At 45.3% G+C, this 20,610-nt stretch overlaps 2 protein-coding genes across 4 annotated transcripts; both read left to right on the forward strand.

Moving 5' to 3' along the window:
• The first annotated feature begins 277 nt into the window (after positions 1 to 277).
• On the forward strand, positions 278 to 5,229 carry KLK12 (kallikrein related peptidase 12). Its single transcript, XM_023501247.2, has 6 exons — positions 278 to 328; positions 758 to 813; positions 1,265 to 1,436; positions 1,945 to 2,204; positions 4,345 to 4,472; positions 4,994 to 5,229. The coding sequence occupies exons 2-6, from the start codon at positions 777 to 779 to the stop codon at positions 5,147 to 5,149; spliced, it is 753 nt and encodes a 250-aa protein (XP_023357015.1). The 5' UTR covers positions 278 to 328; positions 758 to 776; the 3' UTR covers positions 5,150 to 5,229.
• A 2,516-nt stretch (positions 5,230 to 7,745) lies between these two features.
• KLK11 (kallikrein related peptidase 11) lies at positions 7,746 to 19,854 on the forward strand. 3 transcript variants are annotated; one of them, XM_031963302.1, is made up of 6 exons: positions 7,746 to 7,797; positions 15,400 to 15,481; positions 15,756 to 15,912; positions 17,747 to 18,012; positions 18,628 to 18,764; positions 19,613 to 19,854. In XM_031963302.1, exons 2-6 carry the CDS (start codon positions 15,442 to 15,444, stop codon positions 19,763 to 19,765), a joined length of 753 nt encoding a protein of 250 aa, XP_031819162.1. In that variant the 5' UTR covers positions 7,746 to 7,797; positions 15,400 to 15,441; the 3' UTR covers positions 19,766 to 19,854. The 3 variants fall into 3 exon arrangements, with proteins under 3 accessions (XP_031819162.1, XP_031819164.1, XP_012402564.1); XM_031963304.1 differs by lacking the exon at positions 7,746 to 7,797 and adding an exon at positions 8,202 to 8,349; XM_012547110.2 differs by lacking the exon at positions 7,746 to 7,797 and having other exon boundaries at positions 15,756 to 15,916.
• Positions 19,855 to 20,610: the final 756 nt, after the last annotated feature.

Raw genomic sequence — 20,610 nt, forward strand, 5'->3', positions numbered from 1 at the left:
ACAGAGACAGAGGCAGACAGAGAGACAGCACATAGGGAGTTCAGATAGAGGGAGGAGTTGGATGGAAAAGGGGAAAGCTTGTTTGCAATGCTCCACTGCACTCGGGCCCCATCACCCTCCTCTTTTTAGCCCTGAATTACAATTAAGTGTTATTATCCAGGTGGAGTGTGGTAGGATTGGGGGACCCCACCCCCTAACACCACCGCCCTCACCAACTCCCACTCCCTGCCCAATCCGGAAAGCCTCTGACCTAGGGCAGTGAGAGTTAAAAGCCAAAGGCTGAGTGGGCAGGGAGAGAGCAGAGCATGGAGTGATTCAGGGCCAAAGGGTGAGTGTCCTGGTTGTGGAGGAGCTTTGAGGACGGGAGAGCGGAGGGACGCTTGTCTAGAGTTAGCCAGAGAGAGGGGCAGAGTCCTGGGCGGCCAAAGGAAGAGTTAGGCAGAGGGGGAATGAGTGGACAGAGACTTCAGGAGAGAGACGGGAGGAGAGAGGGCCAGGCAGGGAGATCACAAGGCAGAGGGATGGATTGAGAAGGTGAGCCCTCCAGGAGGAGACACCAAGGAGGAAGTAGACAAAGAGGGGACATTGAGCCAGCCCGAAGGACGGGTGGGAATCAGGGCATGTGAAGCGCCTGGCCAGGTGAGCTTGGGAGGGGAGGAGAGCAGCTCTGCCCTGGGCTGAAAGGAAGTTGGAGATGCTGGCGCAGAAGGATAAGGAGGCAAGCATCCCTCTGCTGTTGGGATTCCTCTCTCCTCAGGCCTTGCTGCTGGATACTCATGGAGCTCAGCTGTCTTCTGCTTCTGGGACTGCTAGGTAAGCTCTCCCTCCCCCACTCACCTGAGGTCTGGACTCTGAGCAGTATGAGTTTATCCTCTGTCCGAAAACCCCACAGGGGATGGGATCCCACTTGAAGATTGTTTTCCCTGATACCATTAATATCTGCCTGCAGCCTCCTTCTCCAGGTTCTCTTTGTCTGGTACTTTCGCTGTCTGACATGTTCTCCCTGTCTTAATCTGTGTTTCGTACTGTCTGCCTATGCCCGTCTCCCTTTGTGCTCTTACTCCTAAATACCCACCTTCATTTCCTTGTCCCCATTGGTATCAACCCTCCTTCCCTTCCACTGTCTCTATTTGTCCCCAATCTCTCCATCCCTCCATTTATCTGCCTCTGACCAGCTGTTTTGTCTCATTGTTCTCTGGCTCCCGGATTCTGACTTTGTGTCTGTTCCTCTTTCTGTTTCCATTTTGTTTTCTTTCTCCAAAAGGACTGAGCCAGCTCACTGACATCACCGATGCCTTTGCCAATCTCAATGACACCACCTGCATCCCCAACTCCCAGCCGTGGCAAGTGGGACTGTTTGAAGGGAAGGAGCTTCTGTGCGGTGGTGTCTTAATCGCCCCCCACTGGGTGCTCACAGCAGCCCACTGCAATCACAAGTAAGTCCTGCATCCCATTTCCCCGGACTTTGAGGCAGCCCCAACAAACTAAGGTCCAAGATTTGCACCCCTCATTAGTACTGACATTTATATTTATATTCTAGGGTCCTCCTTTGTCCTGACAACCCATGATTTAAGGTCCCTTCCAACTCCCACATGACCTTCCCTAAGGTCCTTCCACTGGGTGACACTTTTTCCTTAGGGCTGACATTCTGCCCTCCCTGTCTTCCTCTTGGGTAAGACTAAAAATGGTCCTGGCTAAAAGTCAAGAATCCTGAAGGACTCAGACTGTGCTAAGGAGATGGAAGGAGGAATATTGGGATCGTCCCAAAAGGTCTCTTAGGAGAGAGGATCAAAGATGCATCATAAAGAAAGTCAGAAGACCTCGATTTTGGTCTTGTCACCATGTGACTCTGGCCAAGTGTTCCCTTTTCAACTTCTCAGATTCCCCATCAGTGAGATGAGTCTACACTGCCTTTGAGAGTCCATGTTACTGTCACACCTGTAGGAGATACTGGGTGCGTCTTGGGGACCACAGCCTTCGGAATGTGGACTGGACCGAGCAGATCCGGCTGACCGGGCGCTCTGTGACCCACCCTGGCTTCCGTGCCCAACCAGGCAGCCTCGACCATGACCTGCGTCTCCTGTACCTTCCCTTCCCTGCCCGCATCACACACGCCGTCAAACCCCTGGATCTGCCCACTGCTTGCATCACACCTGGGACACTGTGTCAAGTATCTGGCTGGGCCATAACGAGTTCCCTCAAATGTGAGAAAAGGGAAGGGGTGGCGAGGGGGGAGAGGTGGGCAGCCTGGGCTTGGAGCCCCTGGCATGGGGGCAGAGGGGGAGCAGGAAGTCTGGCCTTGGGACATCTGGGTTCTGCAGAATCAGGGGTGAGAACGTCCCTGGGGTCAGAGGGTGTCTGGGTTTATGGTGCTAAGGACCGGAAGCCATTTCAGGTTGCAACATCACAATGCCTAGAGTTAAAAGGTTGTGGGGAATATCGAGGGCATGGGAGGCCAGAAATTCAAGGGCTGAAGAATTTTGATGTTAAAGGTCAAGTGATCATGTCAAATGTCAAAAGAGGGGGATAAGGGCAGCTAGGTGATATAGTGGATAGAGCATCAACCCTGAAGTCAGGAGAACCTGAGTTCAAATCTGGTCTCAGACACTTAACATTTCCTAGCTCTATGACCCCAGGAAAGTCACTTAACCCCAATTGCCTCAGCAAAAAAAAAAAAAAAGGGGGGGGGGAGAATGGAGAAGATGGCAGGTGAGGGTCAAGTTGTAAAGGACTTTCAATGCCAGATATTGGACCTGGAGGAAACTAGAAGCTATTGGTGCTCCCTGGGGAGAGGGAATGTCAGGGGAGAAGTTGATATGGAGAGATCTATGCTTTAGATGACAGCTGAACGCAAGATGCAGAGGAGAGGCAGAGAAGCCTAGTGCAATAGTCTGGGTAATAGATGGGGAGAACCAGAGCCTGATAGGCTGTGTGAGGGGAGAGAAGATGACTGATGTTGAGAAGGTAAAAAGGCAAGAGTTGGACAGGTAGTTGAGAGGGTGAGGAGCCTCAGCTGATGGCAAGTTTCTAAATCTGGGTGACTAGGAGGAAGCTGAAACCTTTATAATAATTGTACTACTTGGAAGAGGGCAGGGTTTGAGGGAAAAGATATGATTCTGTTTTGGACAGGTGAAATTTGAGATGTCTGTGGACCCTCCAGCTCAAGATGTCCCAAAGAGGGAGGGACTCTAGGTCCTATATTTGATACAGAACCAGAATCCTGGAGAGAGATTGGGGGGGGGGGATAGATAGAGCTGGGAATGGAACCCCCCGGGGGGAGCACTGATGGGATCACCAAGTGAGAGAATGTATAGCAAAAAGAAAAGAGGCCCCAGGACCTATTCCTGGGGGACCCTCATTATATGTGCTTATGATGTAGATGAAAAACCAGTAAAAGATACTGAGGAGCATCTGAGAGGTAGGAGGAGAGGCAGAAGAGGATAATATCACAAATGAGGAGAGAGAGAATCTGGGGAGAAAGTGACCAAGAATTAAAAGTCAAAGGTCAAGAAAGATCAGGGGGCAGTTAGGTGGGACAGTGGATAGAGCACAGATCCTGGAGTCTAGAGGGCATAAATTCAAATACAGCCTCAGCTTACTAGCTGTGTGACCTTGGACAAGTTGATTGCCTCCAAATCCCCCCTCCCACTTTCCCAAAAAAAGATCAGGATGAAAAAAAAAATTAGACTTGGCAATTACTATTAATGATAATAGCTAGTATCTATATCGCACTTTCAGGTCTTCGATATATATACATACTATTGTTATTATTCAGTCACTTCAGTCATGCCCAACTCTTTGGGACACTATTGGGGGTTTTCTTGGTAGAATGTTTTGCCATTTCCTTTTCTAACTCATTTTTATAGATGAGGAAACTGAGGTCAGCAGGATGAAATGACTTGCCCAGGATCACACAGAGGCCAAATTTTAATTCAGATCTTCCCGACTTTAGGCTCAGTACTCAATCCACCGTGTCACCCAATTGCCCTCTATACATTAGATATTCAAAAATTGATTACCACTTCACATCTATCTGTAAATCTCTATTTCTCTCTATTTAATCTCATTAGAAGCCTTGAAAAAGGCAGTTTAATTTGAATGATGAAGTTGTAATAGTATTGATAGTCAGGGTTTGAAGGGTATCAAAAATCAGGGCTTAAAGTTCAGGTGACTTAGCCTTGAGGCCTTTGAAAATGCAGAAGTAAAAATTAAGAGCTGGGGAGCTTGGGACCTGAGGATCATAGTCTAAAAACACAGGAATCTGGGCTAAAGACTGAAGATGAAAGAGAAAGGTATACTAGTATCACTTGGTTATGTTCCCCCACTCCTTTGTTCTTCACTCAGACCCAGACAAACTTCAGTGTCTATCCTTGAGAATCACTCCAGATGACAAGTGCCAGACCGTGTTCCCCGGGAGGATTACGGAGAACATGGTGTGTGCAGGAGGTGATGCTGGGAAGGATGCTTGTCAGGTGAGTGACTGTACCGATGGAGACCAAGAGAGACAGAGACAGAGAATGAGGTGATGAGATCAAATATGAGACAGGAAGACAGAGACATGAAGTGATATACAGAGACAGAGAAAGAAACGGAGACAGAGATAGAGAAATGAAGACAGAGTCAGAAAAAATGGAAAGAGATGTAGAGAGAGACATAAAAATGAGAGAGACAAGGCAGAGACAGAAATAGAGAGTGATTCACAGAGAAAGAACAGATATAGAAACAAAGACAGAGGGGGGGAAGAAGGGAGGGAGGGAGATAAGGAAGAGAGAAGGGAGGGAAGAGAAATGGAGGGAGAGGGAGGGAAGGAGGGAAAGAAAGGAGAGAAAAAGACAAAGAGACAGAGAGAGAGAAAGAGAGAGAGAGAAAGAGAGAGAAAGAGAGAGAGAGATGGAAAGGAAGGAGGAGCTAAAGGAGAGAATGACAGAGAGAGGGAGGAGAGCCTTGATCTTGGGTCTGAGGCTCAGCTGTGACTCTGTCTTTCTTGTTACAGGGGGATTCAGGAGGTCCACTGGTATGTGACGGCGTCCTGCAGGGCCTGGTGTCATGGGGTGCTGTGGGTCCCTGTAGCCAATCAGGCATCCCTGGAGTTTACACTAAGATATGCAAATATACAGACTGGTTAAAGGAGACAATGAGGAGGAAATGAACTGGTCTTTTCTGACCTTCATTTCATCTTCTACTCCCACCCATAAACCTTCTCTTAAATAAATCAGTTTGTGACAAGAACAGAGGCGGTGTCTGTTTTTGTTGAAAGAAACAGGGAAGGGAAGCCAGAGAGGGGCCATTTGCCAATAGTCTTCACAGTCTGGGATTCCTAGTCTAGGGAAGAATGTAGCACTGAATCCTCACCCCAAGTATTAGGGGATTGAATCCAGAAAGTAGGTGCACAATTTCCCAAGTGGAATGTAGCAACGAAATAAGAAAGGGAACTTCAGGGCTCTTTCTGCACCAAGCTTTGTGACATTTGTAAATTATGGAAGAGGAAGGGGAGAGTATAGATGGGGAAAAAAATGGAGAGAAAGGAGAAGGAGGGAAGAGGAGATAAGAGTAAAAAAGGGATGATGGGAAGGAGAAAAGAAATCAGATAGAGGGAGGATGGGAAAGGAAAGAAGAGGAGAAAGATGATGAGAAGAAAAGAGAAGGGAGAGGAAGAAAGGGAGAATTGAGATAAGAAAGACTCCTGCACTAAACTTTGTGACACTTGTAAATTATGGAAGGGGAAGGGGAGAGTATAGATGGGGGAAAAAATGGAGAGAAAGAAGAAGGAGGGAAGAGGAGATAAGAGTAAAAAAGGGGTGATGGGAAGGAGAAAAGAAATCAGATAGAGGGAGGATGGGAAAGGAAAGAAGAGGAGAAAGATGATGAGAAGAAAAGAGAAGGGAGAGGAAGAAAGGGAGAATTGAGATAAGAAAGACTCCTGCACTAAACTCTGTGACACTTGTAAATTATGGAAGGGGAAGGAGAGAATATAGATGGAAAAAAATGGAGAGAAAGAAGGAGGGAGGAGGAGAGGAGAGTAAGAAAGAGGTGATGGAATGGTGAAAAGAAATCAGAGAGAGGAAGGATGGCAAAGGAAATGAGAGGAGAAAGATGAAGGGAAAGGAGAAGGGAGAGGAAGAAAAGGAAAATTAATATAAGAAAGACTCCCCATCACCAAGGATCTATTAAGTACCTACTATGTACCAGCCACCATTGTGAGGAAGTAGAGAAAATGAAAGAAGGAAAATACAGTGAGAGAGGAAAAGAGCATGCAAAAGGAGAGTGGAGGGAGAACAAGATGGAAAAAGAAGAAATAGAAAGACTAAGTGAAGAAAAGAAAGAAGTAATAAAAAGCAAAAAAAATAAGGAATCAGGGAAGGAGGGAGGATAGAAAGAGAGGAGAGGATAGAAGGAATGGAGAGAGGAGAAGAGAGAAGGCGGCCTGAGGACAATACCTGGGCTAGAAGGAGGATGATTGGGAGAATGGCCACTCACTCTCCAGCCCTGCAAAAGATCAAGGTTGTCTTTTCCCCAACTCTGGGAACACAAAGGCAGGAGGAAGAGGTCCCTTCTGCCCCACCCACATACACACACACACACACACACACACACAACCCCTTCACAAGCCCAGTCAAGTCAAAGATTCGTGGCTCCTGGGGAGGTGTCATTTTGAACTCCTAATCCTCACCTCCCACTAACCTCCTGGATGGGTGTGGGCTCACAGAGGGGCCTGAACCAAGAGCCAGAAAGCCAAGAGGAGCAGAGAGATAGACACGGAGTGAAAGGAAAGAGAAGACAAAAACATGGCGTAGATATAAAGAGCAGCTTCGCTAGGACCTCGTTAAGATCGACCTTTTATATGTTAATTTAGCATGAAGCAATAATGTTGCATGTGGTCTTCTATATTTACATCCGGGATTCTTCTAAAAGAGCACCTACCAGCAGTTTCTTATCCAGGGGCCTTGCGGACTCTGCCTGTATTGAAACTTTTTATTTATTCATTATTGTTAAGTCCCCCCCGCAAAAAAAAAAATGATTTTTTTTTTTTTAAAGTAAAGAGAGACAGAAATGAGAGCAGGACAAAAACACAGCAGAGGCTTGGCGAGAGGGACAGAAAGACAAACAGCTAAAAGAGAGGGAGGAGAGATTAAAGAAATGAAGCGACGTCTTAAGAGGTAGAGAGACAGTCAGAGACACAGAGAGGGTGAGAAAGAGACAGAGAGGGGGAGACAGACAGAGGGATAGAGAGAGACAGAGACAGAGGGAGACAGGGATAGAGACAGAGACAGAGGAACAGAGACAGGGAGACAGAACGACAGAGATAGAGAGGTAGAGGAGGGAGATAGAAGCAGACCCTCGGAGAGACAGCTGAGGGAAAAAAAGGCACAAAGGAGCTAGAGCTACCGGGAGGACCAGAGAGCTGGGGGAGGGGAGATGGTTCGCCCAGGGAAGTAAGCCGGGGCTGGCAGAGGCTGCGGAGGCCCAGCGAGGCGCGGGGCTGGGCCGGCGGGGCAGGGGGGGAGGCGGGCCCCTGCACACTCCGCCCCCTGGGGCTCCCCCCCGCAGATAAGGCCGGCCCGGGCGGGCTCAGTCATCTCGGGGCCCGCCCGCCGGCCCGGCCCGGCCCGGCCTCCCCTCCGCCGGCAAAGTGCACTCGCTCCGGTCCCCGTCCCAGCCCCAGCCCCAGCCCCAGCCCGAGCCTGAGCCAGAGCCCCAGCCGCCCCAGCCGCCGCTGCCGCCGCCGCCTTGGGAGCCCGCCCGTCCCCCGCCCCAGGCCCCTCCCCAGGCTGCCCGCAGGCCCACTCCCCCCCCCAGGTGAGCTCGGCCGAAGGGGATGGGGGGGACCCCCTCGACGCCTCGACTCCCGGCTCCCAGACCCCCGCGTCGGAGCGCGCAGCCTGGCCTCCGGGCCTGACCCTGCCGCCCCGTGTGGGTCTGAGTTCTCGGGCTCGGGAGCCTCTCCTGGTCTTTTCCTGTCTCCCGGTCTCAGGGGTCTTGCCTCGGGCTCTCCGCTCTCAGGTCCTCGCGGCCGTTCCGAGTCTCTCAGTCCTTCCATAGATCTAGCCGCCTCCCCCTGTTCCTAGTTCTCTATGACAGTCCCCTCGGCCTCGCCTGGCCTCCGGGGCCGCTCTGCGTGGGGCTCCCTATCGCTCTGTTTCTTCCTCCTCAGGTGCCCAGGGTCCAGCTGCCCCCAACCTCCCTGACCCCCTGACCCCGGAGCGCCTGGCCCTCCCCGCCCCCGAAAGTGCAAATTGGGACACGGTCCCGCCCTCTCCAGGCGGGGCTGCCAGCACCGAGACCCCGCCCACTCTGGGGCCGGGAGACCCCGAGAGCCCGAGAGAACGTGCCTAGACCGCAGGATGTGGGGCAAGACCAAGGGGCCGGGGCCGGGCGGGAGGAGATGGGGGGGGGGGGGGGGGGGGGGGGGGGGAACAGGGCCCGGGGGGGGCGGGGGGGGGGGGGGGGGGGCGTCTGGGGGGGGGGGGGGGGGGGGGGGGAGAGCGAAGGGGGACAAGGCACCGGGAAGGGAAAGAAGGAGCCAGAAGGGGAGAAAAAAGGGTAAAGGGGAGTCCAGGGCATCGGTTAACTGCCTGCTCTGGGGCGCTGGGCAGAATTAACTCGTGCCCAGCCTGTAGAGGGAAAAAGACCAGAGGGACGCTACATCCCCAAGCTGAGGCGCCATTGTAGCCAAAATAGATACAAAGTAACCCGGGGGGGGGGGTCGGGAAAGGTCAGGAAGAGATGCGGAGAAGTGATCGAGAAGAGACGCGGGGATGGGATCGGCAAGAGACGCGGGGAAATGATAGAGAAGAGACGTAGGGAAGGGATCGGGAAGAGGTGCGGGGATGGGATCTGGGAGAGACACGAGGGTGGAACAGGAAGAGATTTGGAGAGGAGATGGGGAGGAGGTGCGCGGCCGAGATCGAGAAGAAATTCGGGAATGAGATGGAGAAAAGATTCGGGGATAGTATCAGGAAGAGATTAGGGGATGACTTCTAGAAGAGATTCGGGAATGACTAGTGGAAGAGATTTGGGAATAGCATCGGGAAGAGGTGCGGGGATGGATCCGGAAGAGGTGCGGGATGGATCAAGAAAGATAAAGAAAACTTGATTTACTCTGCTTGGCTCCAGACCAGAGGTTCAGAGGAGCAATGGTCCGCGCCTCTGGTGTTGTTGACAGATGTTGGCCCCATGAATGGAGCAGCTTCCTAAGAACTGGAACTACCCGGGAATGCAACCCCCTAGCCTGCCAGTCTGTAGGACAGTGGTTCTCAAACTTTTGTTTTCAGTATCTTTATCCTGTTAAAAATGATTGAGAATCTCTCCAAAGCGTTTTTGTTTATCTGGATTATATTTATAGACATTTACCATATTGGAAATAAAAACTATTTTTGAGTTTGTAGATCCTCTAAAAGGGTTTCAGAGAGCCCCAGGATTCTCTAGACCATACTTGGAGAACCACTGCTAGGGAGTCTTTCATTGCCAGAAGTCTCGCGAGGGAGGCTGGGGTAATCCCTTGTCCATTATATTGTAAAGGAAGTGAGTGCTGATGTCCAAGGCAGACTAGATGGTATTTGAGAGGGCCTTGTAACTCATTCCGGCAGGTGGGCAGAAGGAAGGAAAAGTAGGAGGCTCTGAGAAGAACCTGCACTCGATAGAGAACTGGAGTCATTTCCTTGAGTTCAAATCTGGCCTCAGACACTAGCCGTGTAACCCTGGGCAAGTTATTTAACCTTGTGTGCCTCAGTGTCTTCCTCTGTAAAATGAGCTAGATAAGGAAATGACAAACGGCTCCAGTAACGTTGCCAAGAAAACTCCAAATGCAATCATGAAGGATGAACAACAACAGAGAGTTAATATTACATGGGAAAGTCTGTGAAGTACTGTATTTATATGCATTATCTCATTTGAGATAGAGGGAGAAAGGTTGAAAATAGGTGCTATTGAGAGAGGTAGGGGAGCGGATAAGCAGAGAAAGTAAAGGAGAGAAGGTGAGAGAAGGGAGGGGAAAGAGGAGGGATTTAGAGGAATATAGACTGAGAGGTGTTAAGAACAATGGATATCAAAGTGGGGGATGAAAAAGAACTGAGCATCATTGGGGTGTTAATAAGATCTCTTCATCAGGTGAATCCCAGAGGCTTTTCACAAGGCATTGTTTGATTTGTGAGCTCTCAGCAAACTCACAATCTTGAGAGATGGATTGCTGCCAAGAATCCCTACTCCTACTTGGAATTTCCCTGCTTTTCCAATTTTCCTAATCCAGTGGAGAATGGAGGGGGAAAAGAGAGAATATAGCCTCCTTAGATAAGAAAAAGAGTCAGTAACAGAATATACTCTTTATCTGAATGACTGGTTACCAAAGACCACTACAGTTCCAATTTGCAAATCTTGACCCAGTGAGAGCCGTCAGAATTATGTCACTACACTACACTGACTCTGTTAGTCAGTGAAATGAGGGTATTTCTGATGTCAAGTATCTGGGCCCATTTTTGAATTTTAGAAAGTAAATGAGTAGGAGCAGAGTTCCAGATGCTTCTAGGGGGAACACATACCCCAAATATAGATTTTGAAGGTCTTTTTCTTGACCAATATTATCAGATAATGATGGAAAATGTGGGGGAATAAAGATGATAGAGAAGGAGGGAAAGAGAGGGAGAGGAGAAGGGGAAAGAGAAGGAGGAGGAGGAGGGACAAAAATAGAGTGAGACAAAGAGGAACAGAAGGATTGGATGGGTTGTAGAAAAAGGAGAAAGCACCAAAGCAAATGGGAGAAGGAAGAGAGAAGAAGAGATGGAAGAAAAGGAAGGAAAACAGTTTGAAAAAGAAGGAAGGGGAGAAAAGAAAGTAGTACGGTATGAGTTTCTTATTTTATATAGAAAATTAGTAGCAGATAGAAAGGAAATGATGAAAATGTACATGTTACAGAGAGACTGAATGGAGAATAGAGATTTGGGAGAAAGAGGGAGATAGAGCAGAGATGATATATTGGGCCAACTAACAAAATTGAACAGAACAAGCAGTTTGGTTGGAGGTAGAGAGAGACAAGAGTTGAGAAGAGGGATTATTTAGATGGAGGGCACTGAGCGATGAATGTTCTCTCTATCGAATACACACAACCTATTTTTGTAAAAAATGAAATCCACAAATCAGAGGGTAGAAGCAGGATGAGAAAAAGCATGGAGAGAATCCACATTGTCCGGATAAACCATGTTAACCTTGGAGGATAATAGAGACAACTCCAGGTAGAAAGACAGAATGAGGATGTCAGGAAATAGATCACGAGTTTGACAAGACAAGAAATGTCAGACAAATTAACTGTGTTATCTCTTGGAACTCCCTCTGACAAAAGCAACACTAAGAACTTTATTTAATCTTTCAAAAGATGGATTAAAGAAGTGACAAGGGGAATTTTTCTTGTAGATCTGATTTTTCCCACTGGGGAAAACCAGTTGTTGGCAAGGAAAAGATAGAAATCTTGAGGGGGATGTTATCACTTCATCTTACAGCATGATAGAAAAAGGGAAGAAAAACAGGTCCAACCTAATATAAGTCCTAGATTTAGGGAAAACATTTCAAAAAGCCTAGAGAAAGGGCACATAAGATTTAGTGCATTTAAATTCTATAAGGAAAGCCATCCCAGAAGGAATAGGACTTGTAAGTGTGAAACCATCAAAGTGAAGGGAAGGATAAGATGCATAGGGAGCTCATCTCAATTTTTTTTGGAAGACCAAGTAAGGACAGGTAACAGGATGAATACAGAAGCTAGTTATGGTCCTGTGAAAATAGAATCAGGCGTCCTAAAACTTGGAAGTAGAGGAGGCTGCCAAGTAATGATAAAGGGAAAAAAGATATCTTTTTAAAAGAAGTTGGACTAGGGAATTTAGAAGGGATAAAATTACTGTTCAGATTTGAGATGATAAAATGCAGGGGCGCTCTATATTTATTCGGTTTTTGTTTTCTCTGCCATAGACAATGAACTTTGGAATAGAAAGAGCAAACAAAATTGGCATACGGGAAGTTAATATTCAATATGATAGGAAAGTGGAAGAAAATTTCTGGATGGCCCCGGATGAGTTAAAATTATTAGGAATAGATAAATCACATTTTTGAGGGCTGTGTCAGTGAACCATGAAAGGGTTGAAACGTAAAAAGTAATGGATCCTGAAGAAAGGCAAGCATTGTACTGATTTTCAAAAAAAAAAAAAAATTGAAGAGACAATGAAATGAAAACTGTTAGCCCCAGCTACTTGAAAAGTAGACATTATTAAAAGAATGGTAATGAGCATCTAGAGAAAGTAGCTTCCTCAGGAAAGAGTATATCAACCCAATTCATTTTCTCTTCTTGACAAGTTTTCTAAAATCATCAGAGTGGGTTGCCATAGTAAAGTTTTTGATAACACATCTGATACTTTTTCTTGCAAAGGACATGAAGGTGTGGACAGGATAATCATATAATTCAGTAGATTCAGAGCTTGCTGTATGGACAGGTTCATAGAGTTTTTATTGTTATTGTTGTTATTCAGTCCGGTCAAACTTTTCATGATTCCATTTGTGGTTTTCTTGCAAAGATGCTAAAGTACTTTGCTATTTCCTTATCATTTTACTCATTTACAGATGAGGAAACTGAGGCAAATAGGGGTAAGTGACTTACCCAGGGTCCCACAGCTAATGAATATCTGAGGCTGAATTTGAACTTATTATAATTCAGTGTCAATAAGGTAAGAGGCCTCCAGTGGAGAATGCGGAGGTCTGGACTTAGTCCTGTTTTATTTAACATGTGTATCACTAACATGAGCAGAGACAGAGATGGTCCTTAGTGAGCTTTGCCAATGACCTTCTATAGGAAAGAGAGCAATGTTATGCTTTGTCAGAAACAGAAACTATAAAGTCCTTGGCAGATTCAAATGTTGAAGTTCAATCAAGTGAGATTTTCCAGGGACAAATTAAAATTGTGCTTCCTACTAAATAAATTCACCTCAGCAATAGAAGATGGAGGAAGCATAATTAAATAGCAGTTGTGTTGGGAGGAAAAATGGAATTTTTAGAACATAAACTTCTTGAAGACAAGGGCTGTTTTTCCTTTAGTTCCCTTTATAGCTCCTGCGCTTGGCATAGTGCCTGGCCCTTAGAAGGGCTTAACAAGTATTTGTTGATTAATTTTTATGGGCTGCAAAGTTGATATTTCTCCATGATAGCCTACTATAAGAAAATTAGAGCCTAGGTCTGTGGAAGTGATTAACCCTCTGCTTAGGTCCTGGTCAGACAACCGGAGTGTTGTGCCCAGTTTTGTGCATCACCAGTTAGGGGGAAAACCAAACAAACAAGCTGGAACATTTAAAAAGAAAGAAGACCAGAATGCAGGAAAAACTAGAGCTCTTGCTCTACAACAATCAAGAATCTGGGATGTTTATCCTTGAGAAGATTTAAGGGGGTAGAATATTAAAGATTAAGACTCTTTGAGTTTAAATTTAAGGATTTCAGATGCTTTAAGAATTTAGAATTCTTTAATTCTCCTAAAATTTCTATTCTATTCTATTCTAATATTTTTATTATAATTTTTAAGGTTCTTTAAGATCTCAAGATTGAAGAATTTAAGATTAAGAATTTAAATGAAAGGATTTAAGATTCTTTAAGAGTTTAGAATTCTTTGAGTTTAATTTTAAGAATTTAAGGTACTTTAAGAATTTAGGATTTTTAATTCTTCTAAAATTTAGGATTTAAGATTCTTTAAGAACTCAAGATTGAAGAATTTAAGAGTCTTTAAGAATTTAAATTTAAGGATTTAAGATTCTTTAGAAATTTAGGCTTCTTTAAGAACTCAAGTTTGAAGAATTCAAGACCCTTTCAAACTTTAAAATTTAAAAAACTTTAAAAACTTAAATAAACTCTAAGAAAAAAAAAGATAGAAATCTTGAGGGGGATGTTATCACTTCATCTTATAGCATGATAGAAAAGGGGAAGAAATGCAGGTCTAACATAATTTTAAATTTATTTAAATTTAAATTTAAACTTTAAAATTGAAAAAAACTTTAAAAACTTAAACTCTCTCTAAGAGTTTAAATTTAAGACTCTTTAAAAGTTCAAATGTAAGAATATAAGATACTTTTAAGAATTTAGGATTCTTTAATTCTTCTAAAATGTAAGCTTTAGGATTCTTTAAGAACTTAAGATTGAAGAATTTAAGACTCTTTTAGAATTTAAATTCAAGGATTCTTTAAGATTTTTTTAATTAAAGCTTTTTATTTTCAAAACATAAGCATAGACAATTTTTCAACATTAACCTTTGCATTACCTTGTGTTCCAACCCCTCCCCACTTTTCTCACCCCTCCCCTAGATGGCAAATATGTTAAATCCAATATAAGCATACATATTTATACAATTATCTTGCTGCACAAGAAAAATCAAATCAAAAAGAAAAACATGAGAAAAAATAAAATGAACGCTAACAACAACAGAAAGAAAATGTTATATTGTGATTCACGCAGTTCTCACAGTCCTCTCTCTGGTAGTAGATGGCTCTCTTCATCATAAGATAATTGGAACTGGCCTGAGATCCTTTAAGAGTATAGGATTCTTTAAGACCTTAAGATTTAAAAATTTAAGATTCTTTAAGAATTTAGTATTCTTGAAGAACTCCAGATGGAAAACTTTAACATTCTTTAAGAATTTAAATTTAAGGATTTAGGATTCTTACTTTTTATGAAATTTGAGATTTAACATTTTTTAAGAATTTAACGTTCTTTAAGAACTCAAGATTGAACAATTTAAGATTCTTTTATTCTTTTGAAATCCAAGATTTAATGGCTTAATAGCTGTCCTCAAGTATTTGAAGGGCTATCATCTGAGAGAGGGATAGGATATGTTCATCTTGAGTCCAAAGGACAGTATCAGGAGCAGGTTGCAGAGGAACAGATGGAGGTTTATCGTAAAAAAGAATCCCCTCATCCTTGGATTCAGCCAATATGAGGATGGGCTTCCCCCCAGGAAGTGATATGTCCTTCCTTACTAGAAGCCTAGAAACAAAGGTTGGTTATACCAACTGATCTGCCATGTTTTAATGGGCTTATGGAATGGACTTGAATATGCATGTCCATTGTATCAGTGTCTCAAGTCCCTTCCAACTTTGAAATCCTGTTATTAAATAACAGGGAGGAGTCAGGGACCCTTTCCTTATTCTGTTCCACTCTTCCAGCTCTCACCCAAAGCAAACAGAATTCTTTCCCTCTGCGAGGTTTCAAAATTTGTTCATAATGACTGAATCTCTCTGGAAGGAGGGTGGGTTAGAATTTTGCAGCTAAATCTCCAGCATTCATGTTGAGAGGGGCAGGTATTTGGATGGAAAATGTCCTATGGGAGGGGAGAGGAGCCTTACTTCCCTTGCTGCTTCCACAGCATTTCTGCCTCTATTTCTCCAGACAGGAATTGGGGTCTGACCCTCTCCTCTGACATCTCAGATCATGACTCTTCTGGCCGTAATGGTGTTTGCTCTGGTGACAGGTGAGAAATGAAGTTAGCAGAGTGGTAGCGAGTGGCTCTATCCATAATTTCATCCCCATTCTTTCCCCAGTCCTTCCATATTCCTGTATCTCTTCTTATTTTCATGGCCATTCTCCACCCCCTAACAAAGCCTTGTATCCATTCCCAGTCCCTTCCCAAAACTATGTTTAACCCCCTCTTCTCCCCTTCTTTTTCATTTTATTCCCCAATATCCATCGTCCCTCTCTTCCTTCCTGTCTTTTCTTCAGATGGCTCACCCCAATCTTCTTCCTAGGTCGTGTCCAAGCAGAGACGAGAATTATAAAGGGGTATGAGTGTCCAGCTCATTCTCAGCCTTGGCAGGTCGCACTGTTTCAGAAGACTCGTCTACACTGTGGGGCTTCCCTCATCAACCGACAGTGGATACTCACAGCAGCTCACTGCAAGAAGCCGTGGGTGCGGGGGGGCGGGAGGAGAAGACTGGGGCTCAGGGATGGGATGAGATTTAATTCAGGGATGGTGTTAAGGATGGGTTGGAAGAAAGGGTGAGTTCAGTGATAAGATAGGAATGGGGTAGGAGGCAGAGCTGGAGATGAGATTGGGACTGAGCATGGAGAAGTGCTATTTTTCTTCCTTTTCATGATTCAAGAGACATAGCTATGGCTGTATCTAAGTCTATATTTCTCTATTTATATCTTTGTTTGTATATTTATATCTGTATCTATGTCTTGTCTAAATATCTAAGTCTATATTTTTTCCCCATATCTCCCTACATTTTCCTTTGTTTCCTTTTTTTTCCTCTTTCTCTTTCTATATTTCAACTCTGCTCACCATTCGTCTCACATCCCACTGTGTTTCCCTCTCTTCCTCTTCCCAAATCTTTCCTTGCCATAACTGCCAGTCTCTCCCACCCATCTCCAACCCTGTCTGGGGTCTCTTCATCTCTCTGTCTTATCCTTGGGGGTCTCTGTCTTCATCTCTTATCTCTTTCATCCCACCATCTCTTCCTTTCCCTCCTTTGCCTTTGTTGGCTTTCTTTCCCATTTTCCTTCTCTAATGCAATCTTTTTTTAAAATTTATTTATTTTTTAAATGCAAACTTTTCATTTACAATACATATGCATGAGTAGGTTTTTCAACAACGACCCTTGCAAAGCCTTCTGTTCCAAATTTTCCCTCCTTCCCTTCCCTTCCCTTCATCCCCTAGACGGCAGGTAGTTCTATACATGTTAAATATGTCTAATCCAATCTTTCTCGTTTTCTCCTAGTATCCATCCTCCACTTCTAACCCTGACTTCTAACCCTAACGCCTTCATTTCCTTTTCTGTCCCTCTTTATCTCTTCTTCAGCTTCCTTCCTCTCTCTCCCTCATCTCTAATTTACTCCACTTCTCCTAGATCTTTTTAAATCTCTATCCCCCTTCCCTATCTCTCTATCGTCTATAATTTAGCATCTCATATTTCTTCCTCACCAGAATCACAGAATTTCCCTTGTAAATTAAGAATTCCTTCCTTCTGCAGCATTGGGTCACCCGCAAAATTGGCAGTCTTGATGTAGATCCATGTTATTGATCAAAATGAGAAGTGGCACAGGATCAAACATTGATCATTCAGTTGATCCTCCTCATAAAGTGACATGGAGCCAACAAAGATTACTTTTTGGGTCCATCCATTCCACTAGGTTAGAGGCTACCCAATTGTGCCATTGTCTAGCCTCCATTTGTTTTCTTTCTCCCCTACAGGAATAAAAGGCTTTTTCAAGTGATTTACCAAACTCTAGGTAAACCCCAATTATAGCCTTTCCTTGATTTCCTAGGCTAGTAACTCGCAAAGAAAGATTATGATGACAGGATCAATTTGGGATACAATCAAGTTGACTTTCTGAGATCATGATTTCTTTTTTTCTACATGTTTACTAACCATCCCTTTAATGACTTATTTTTGGTATTTTCCAGGAATCACAGACCTTTGGCTTTTAAATTCTTCCCACTTTCTTGCAACAATATCTTTTCTCTAGTCTTACTATATCTTTTCCCTATTTTAATCGATCCTCCCTCTATTTCTCTCTCTCTCTTCATCTCCACTATTCTTTCTCTTCTCTCATTCTCAGTTCTATGAATTGTCTCTTGAATTCCTTTTTTTCTCTATTTCTCTCTCCCACCTCTAACTACTTCCTCTCATTTTGTCCCACTTCTCCCACTCTCATTTTGTCCTACTTTGTCCCTCAATTTTGTTCCTCCGACTCTAACTTCCTCTTCTCCATTTTTCCTTCCCTTCTCCACCTGTAGCAAGTACTGGGTGTACCTGGGTGCACATAACCTTCAGCGACCAGATAACTGTGAGCAGAGGAGGATGGCAACCATCTCTATCCCCCACCCAGGCTTTAACGGCAGTCTCCCCAACAAGGATCATCGAAATGACATCATGCTGGTGAAGCTGAACACTCCTGTGATGCTGACTAAGGCCGTGCAGCCCTTAACCCTGCCTGAGCACTGTGTCACCCCTGGCTCCCGATGCCTCATCTCTGGCTGGGGCACCACCACTAGCCCCCAGTGTAGGGGTCCCTCTGAGGGATGGGGACACCCTGAAAGGGGAAGCGGGTGGACAGAAACTACCTGGGAAGATACCGGGGGATGCAAGGGAACATGCAGAGACACAGGGAAACATGGGGAAACAGCAAGAGATATTGGGGAGATACATGCAGAGACAAGGAGATGTATGTGGAGACAAGTAGTAATTAGGGGTAACAAACTGGGTACATGGGGAGCAGAGTAAGACAGGGAGACAGATAAGGGAGTGAGAGAGCATAGAAAGAAACATAGGGAGACGTGAAGCATAGGGAAGATACAAGGAGGCAAGGGCTGAGATTTGGAAAGAACCTTGGAGAACCTGGGGGATTCAGTGAAAATAGTACTGGGGGAGGGGGGTTGAAAGAGAAAGGAGGTGGTAAAAAAAAAAGGAGGATGGAAAATTGATAAATATCACAAACTGGACATACCCATTGTGAAAAGGGAGAGGGAAGGGACATCCTCTGAAACTCAGCCTTCCTCCAGACGGATACAATTCCTTTGGGAAATGTGGATGCCCTGCTGAGGGTTCAGCGTAGTGTGGGAAGGGCTCTACCAAGATAGGGATGCTTGACTCATGCTCAGCTTCTCTGCCTCCACAGTGACTCTCCCCCATACACTTCGATGTGCCAACATAACCATCATCGATCACAGGGAGTGTGAAGCGGCCTATCCTGGGAACATCACCGACACCATGGTGTGTGCCGGCGTCAAGGAGGCGGGCAAGGACTCCTGCCAGGTCGCTGAAAACACAAGCCCAGTCCCTAACTACATTCTTTCCCCACCCCATTCCCCTCCCCATTCCTATTCCCATTCCCATTCCCACACCCATCTCCCCCCCTTCTTTCCCACCCCCCTCTCCAGCCCATGACCATGTCACCCCCTTCATATTTATCCCTATCTCCAATCCATGGCCATCTCACCCACTTCATTCCCCTCCCTATCTCTATCCCTATGGCCATCCATCCTAACCCTTTCATCCCTATCTCTCTCTCTATCCCATGACCATGTCACTCCCCTTCATATTTATCCCTATTTCCATCCCATGACCATCTCACCCCCTTCAATCTCATCCCTATCTGTATCCCCATGGCCATTCTACCCTTTCATTACCATCCCTATCTCCAAATCCCTGTAATCATTCCATCACCATCTCACCCCCTTCATTCTCATCCTTATCTCCTTCCTATGACTTTCTCACTCCCTTTATTCCCATTCTATCTTCATCCCATGACCATTCCTCTCTCTTCATTCCCACTCTATCTCCATCCTATGGCCATCCCACTCTCTTAATTCCCATCCTTATCTCCATCCCATTACCATTCCACCCCTTCATTCCCATCTCTATTTCCATCCTCATGGCCCTCCCACTCCCTTTATTTTCAGCCCTATATCCATCTCATCACCATTCCACCTTTTTAATTCCCATCCCTATAACCATCCCATGGTCATCCCACTCCCTTCATTCCCAATCCTGTCTCCATTCCCATGCCATCCCACCCCCTACATTTCCATCCCTGTCTCCATCTCCATGGCCATCCTTAGGTTAATTTCACTAAAGCCAACTTTCTTTGCCTCTTCTCACAGGGTGATTCAGGAGGACCTTTGGTGTGCAATGGAACACTTCAGGGCATCATTTCTTGGGGCCAAGACCCCTGTGCTGTCAGCCGGAAGCCAGGTGTCTATACTAAGGTCTGCAAATATGTGGATTGGATCCAGCAAACCGTCAAGGACAATTAACCTGACCGAAGAATATTTCCATCCACCTCCTTCCTGCATGCTTCCCCTTCTTGTCTACTTTATTCACAATAAATAATCCTGGAAAGTCACTGGTCTTTTTTTTTTTTTTTTTTTAAAGCAAATTCATGACTCCCCTGCCTTGTACAGGAAGCTAACTGTGGCTCAGTGACCTGAGAGGCAGCCTGGCTTAATGGAAAAGCTCTATTTGGAGGCAGGAAGGTCTGGCCTCAAATAATGTTCTGCACCTTTATCACTTTCCAATTCCTGAGCATCTGACACATCAAAGCCTATTATTTTACCTTTATAAAAATGGGGTGGGGGAGAGAGAGGTGGTCAGACCTAATGTCCTCTAAAGAACTTTCAGTTCTAACTCTGGAACTTTAAGATTTTAAATTTTATTTCTCTGCTAGAGAAATTTGGGTCAGGTCTCAGCCTTAAAGAGGAAATGGTCCAGACCTTGTTTCCCATCTCTGAAGTCCCTCCTGAAGGGCAATCACACCCTCCTGCTCCCCCCCACCCCAACAAGTGGGGCAGCCTTGTGGCCCAAGGGAAATTGGGGAAAAAAGCTGAGGGGAACCGGCAACATCCAATAATCTCTGTTAGCATCAGTATAACTCAGAGCAACGCCCTCTTCTCTGGACCTTAGCTACTTTCTCCTTAAAACAAAGGGCCTTTAGAACAAGAAAAGGGCAAACAAAAGCATGCTCTTAGAACCCAGAAGATCAGAGCTTTAGAAATGGAAATGTCAGAGCTGGGAGCAGTCTTAGAACAGGGAATGTCAGGGCTGGGAGGGGTCTTAGAACAGAGAAAGTCAGAGATGGGTGGGACTTTAGAATAGAGAAAGT

Source organism: Sarcophilus harrisii, chromosome 3, assembly GCF_902635505.1.
Source record: "Sarcophilus harrisii chromosome 3, mSarHar1.11, whole genome shotgun sequence".
Classification (NCBI taxonomy): domain Eukaryota; kingdom Metazoa; phylum Chordata; class Mammalia; order Dasyuromorphia; family Dasyuridae; genus Sarcophilus; species Sarcophilus harrisii.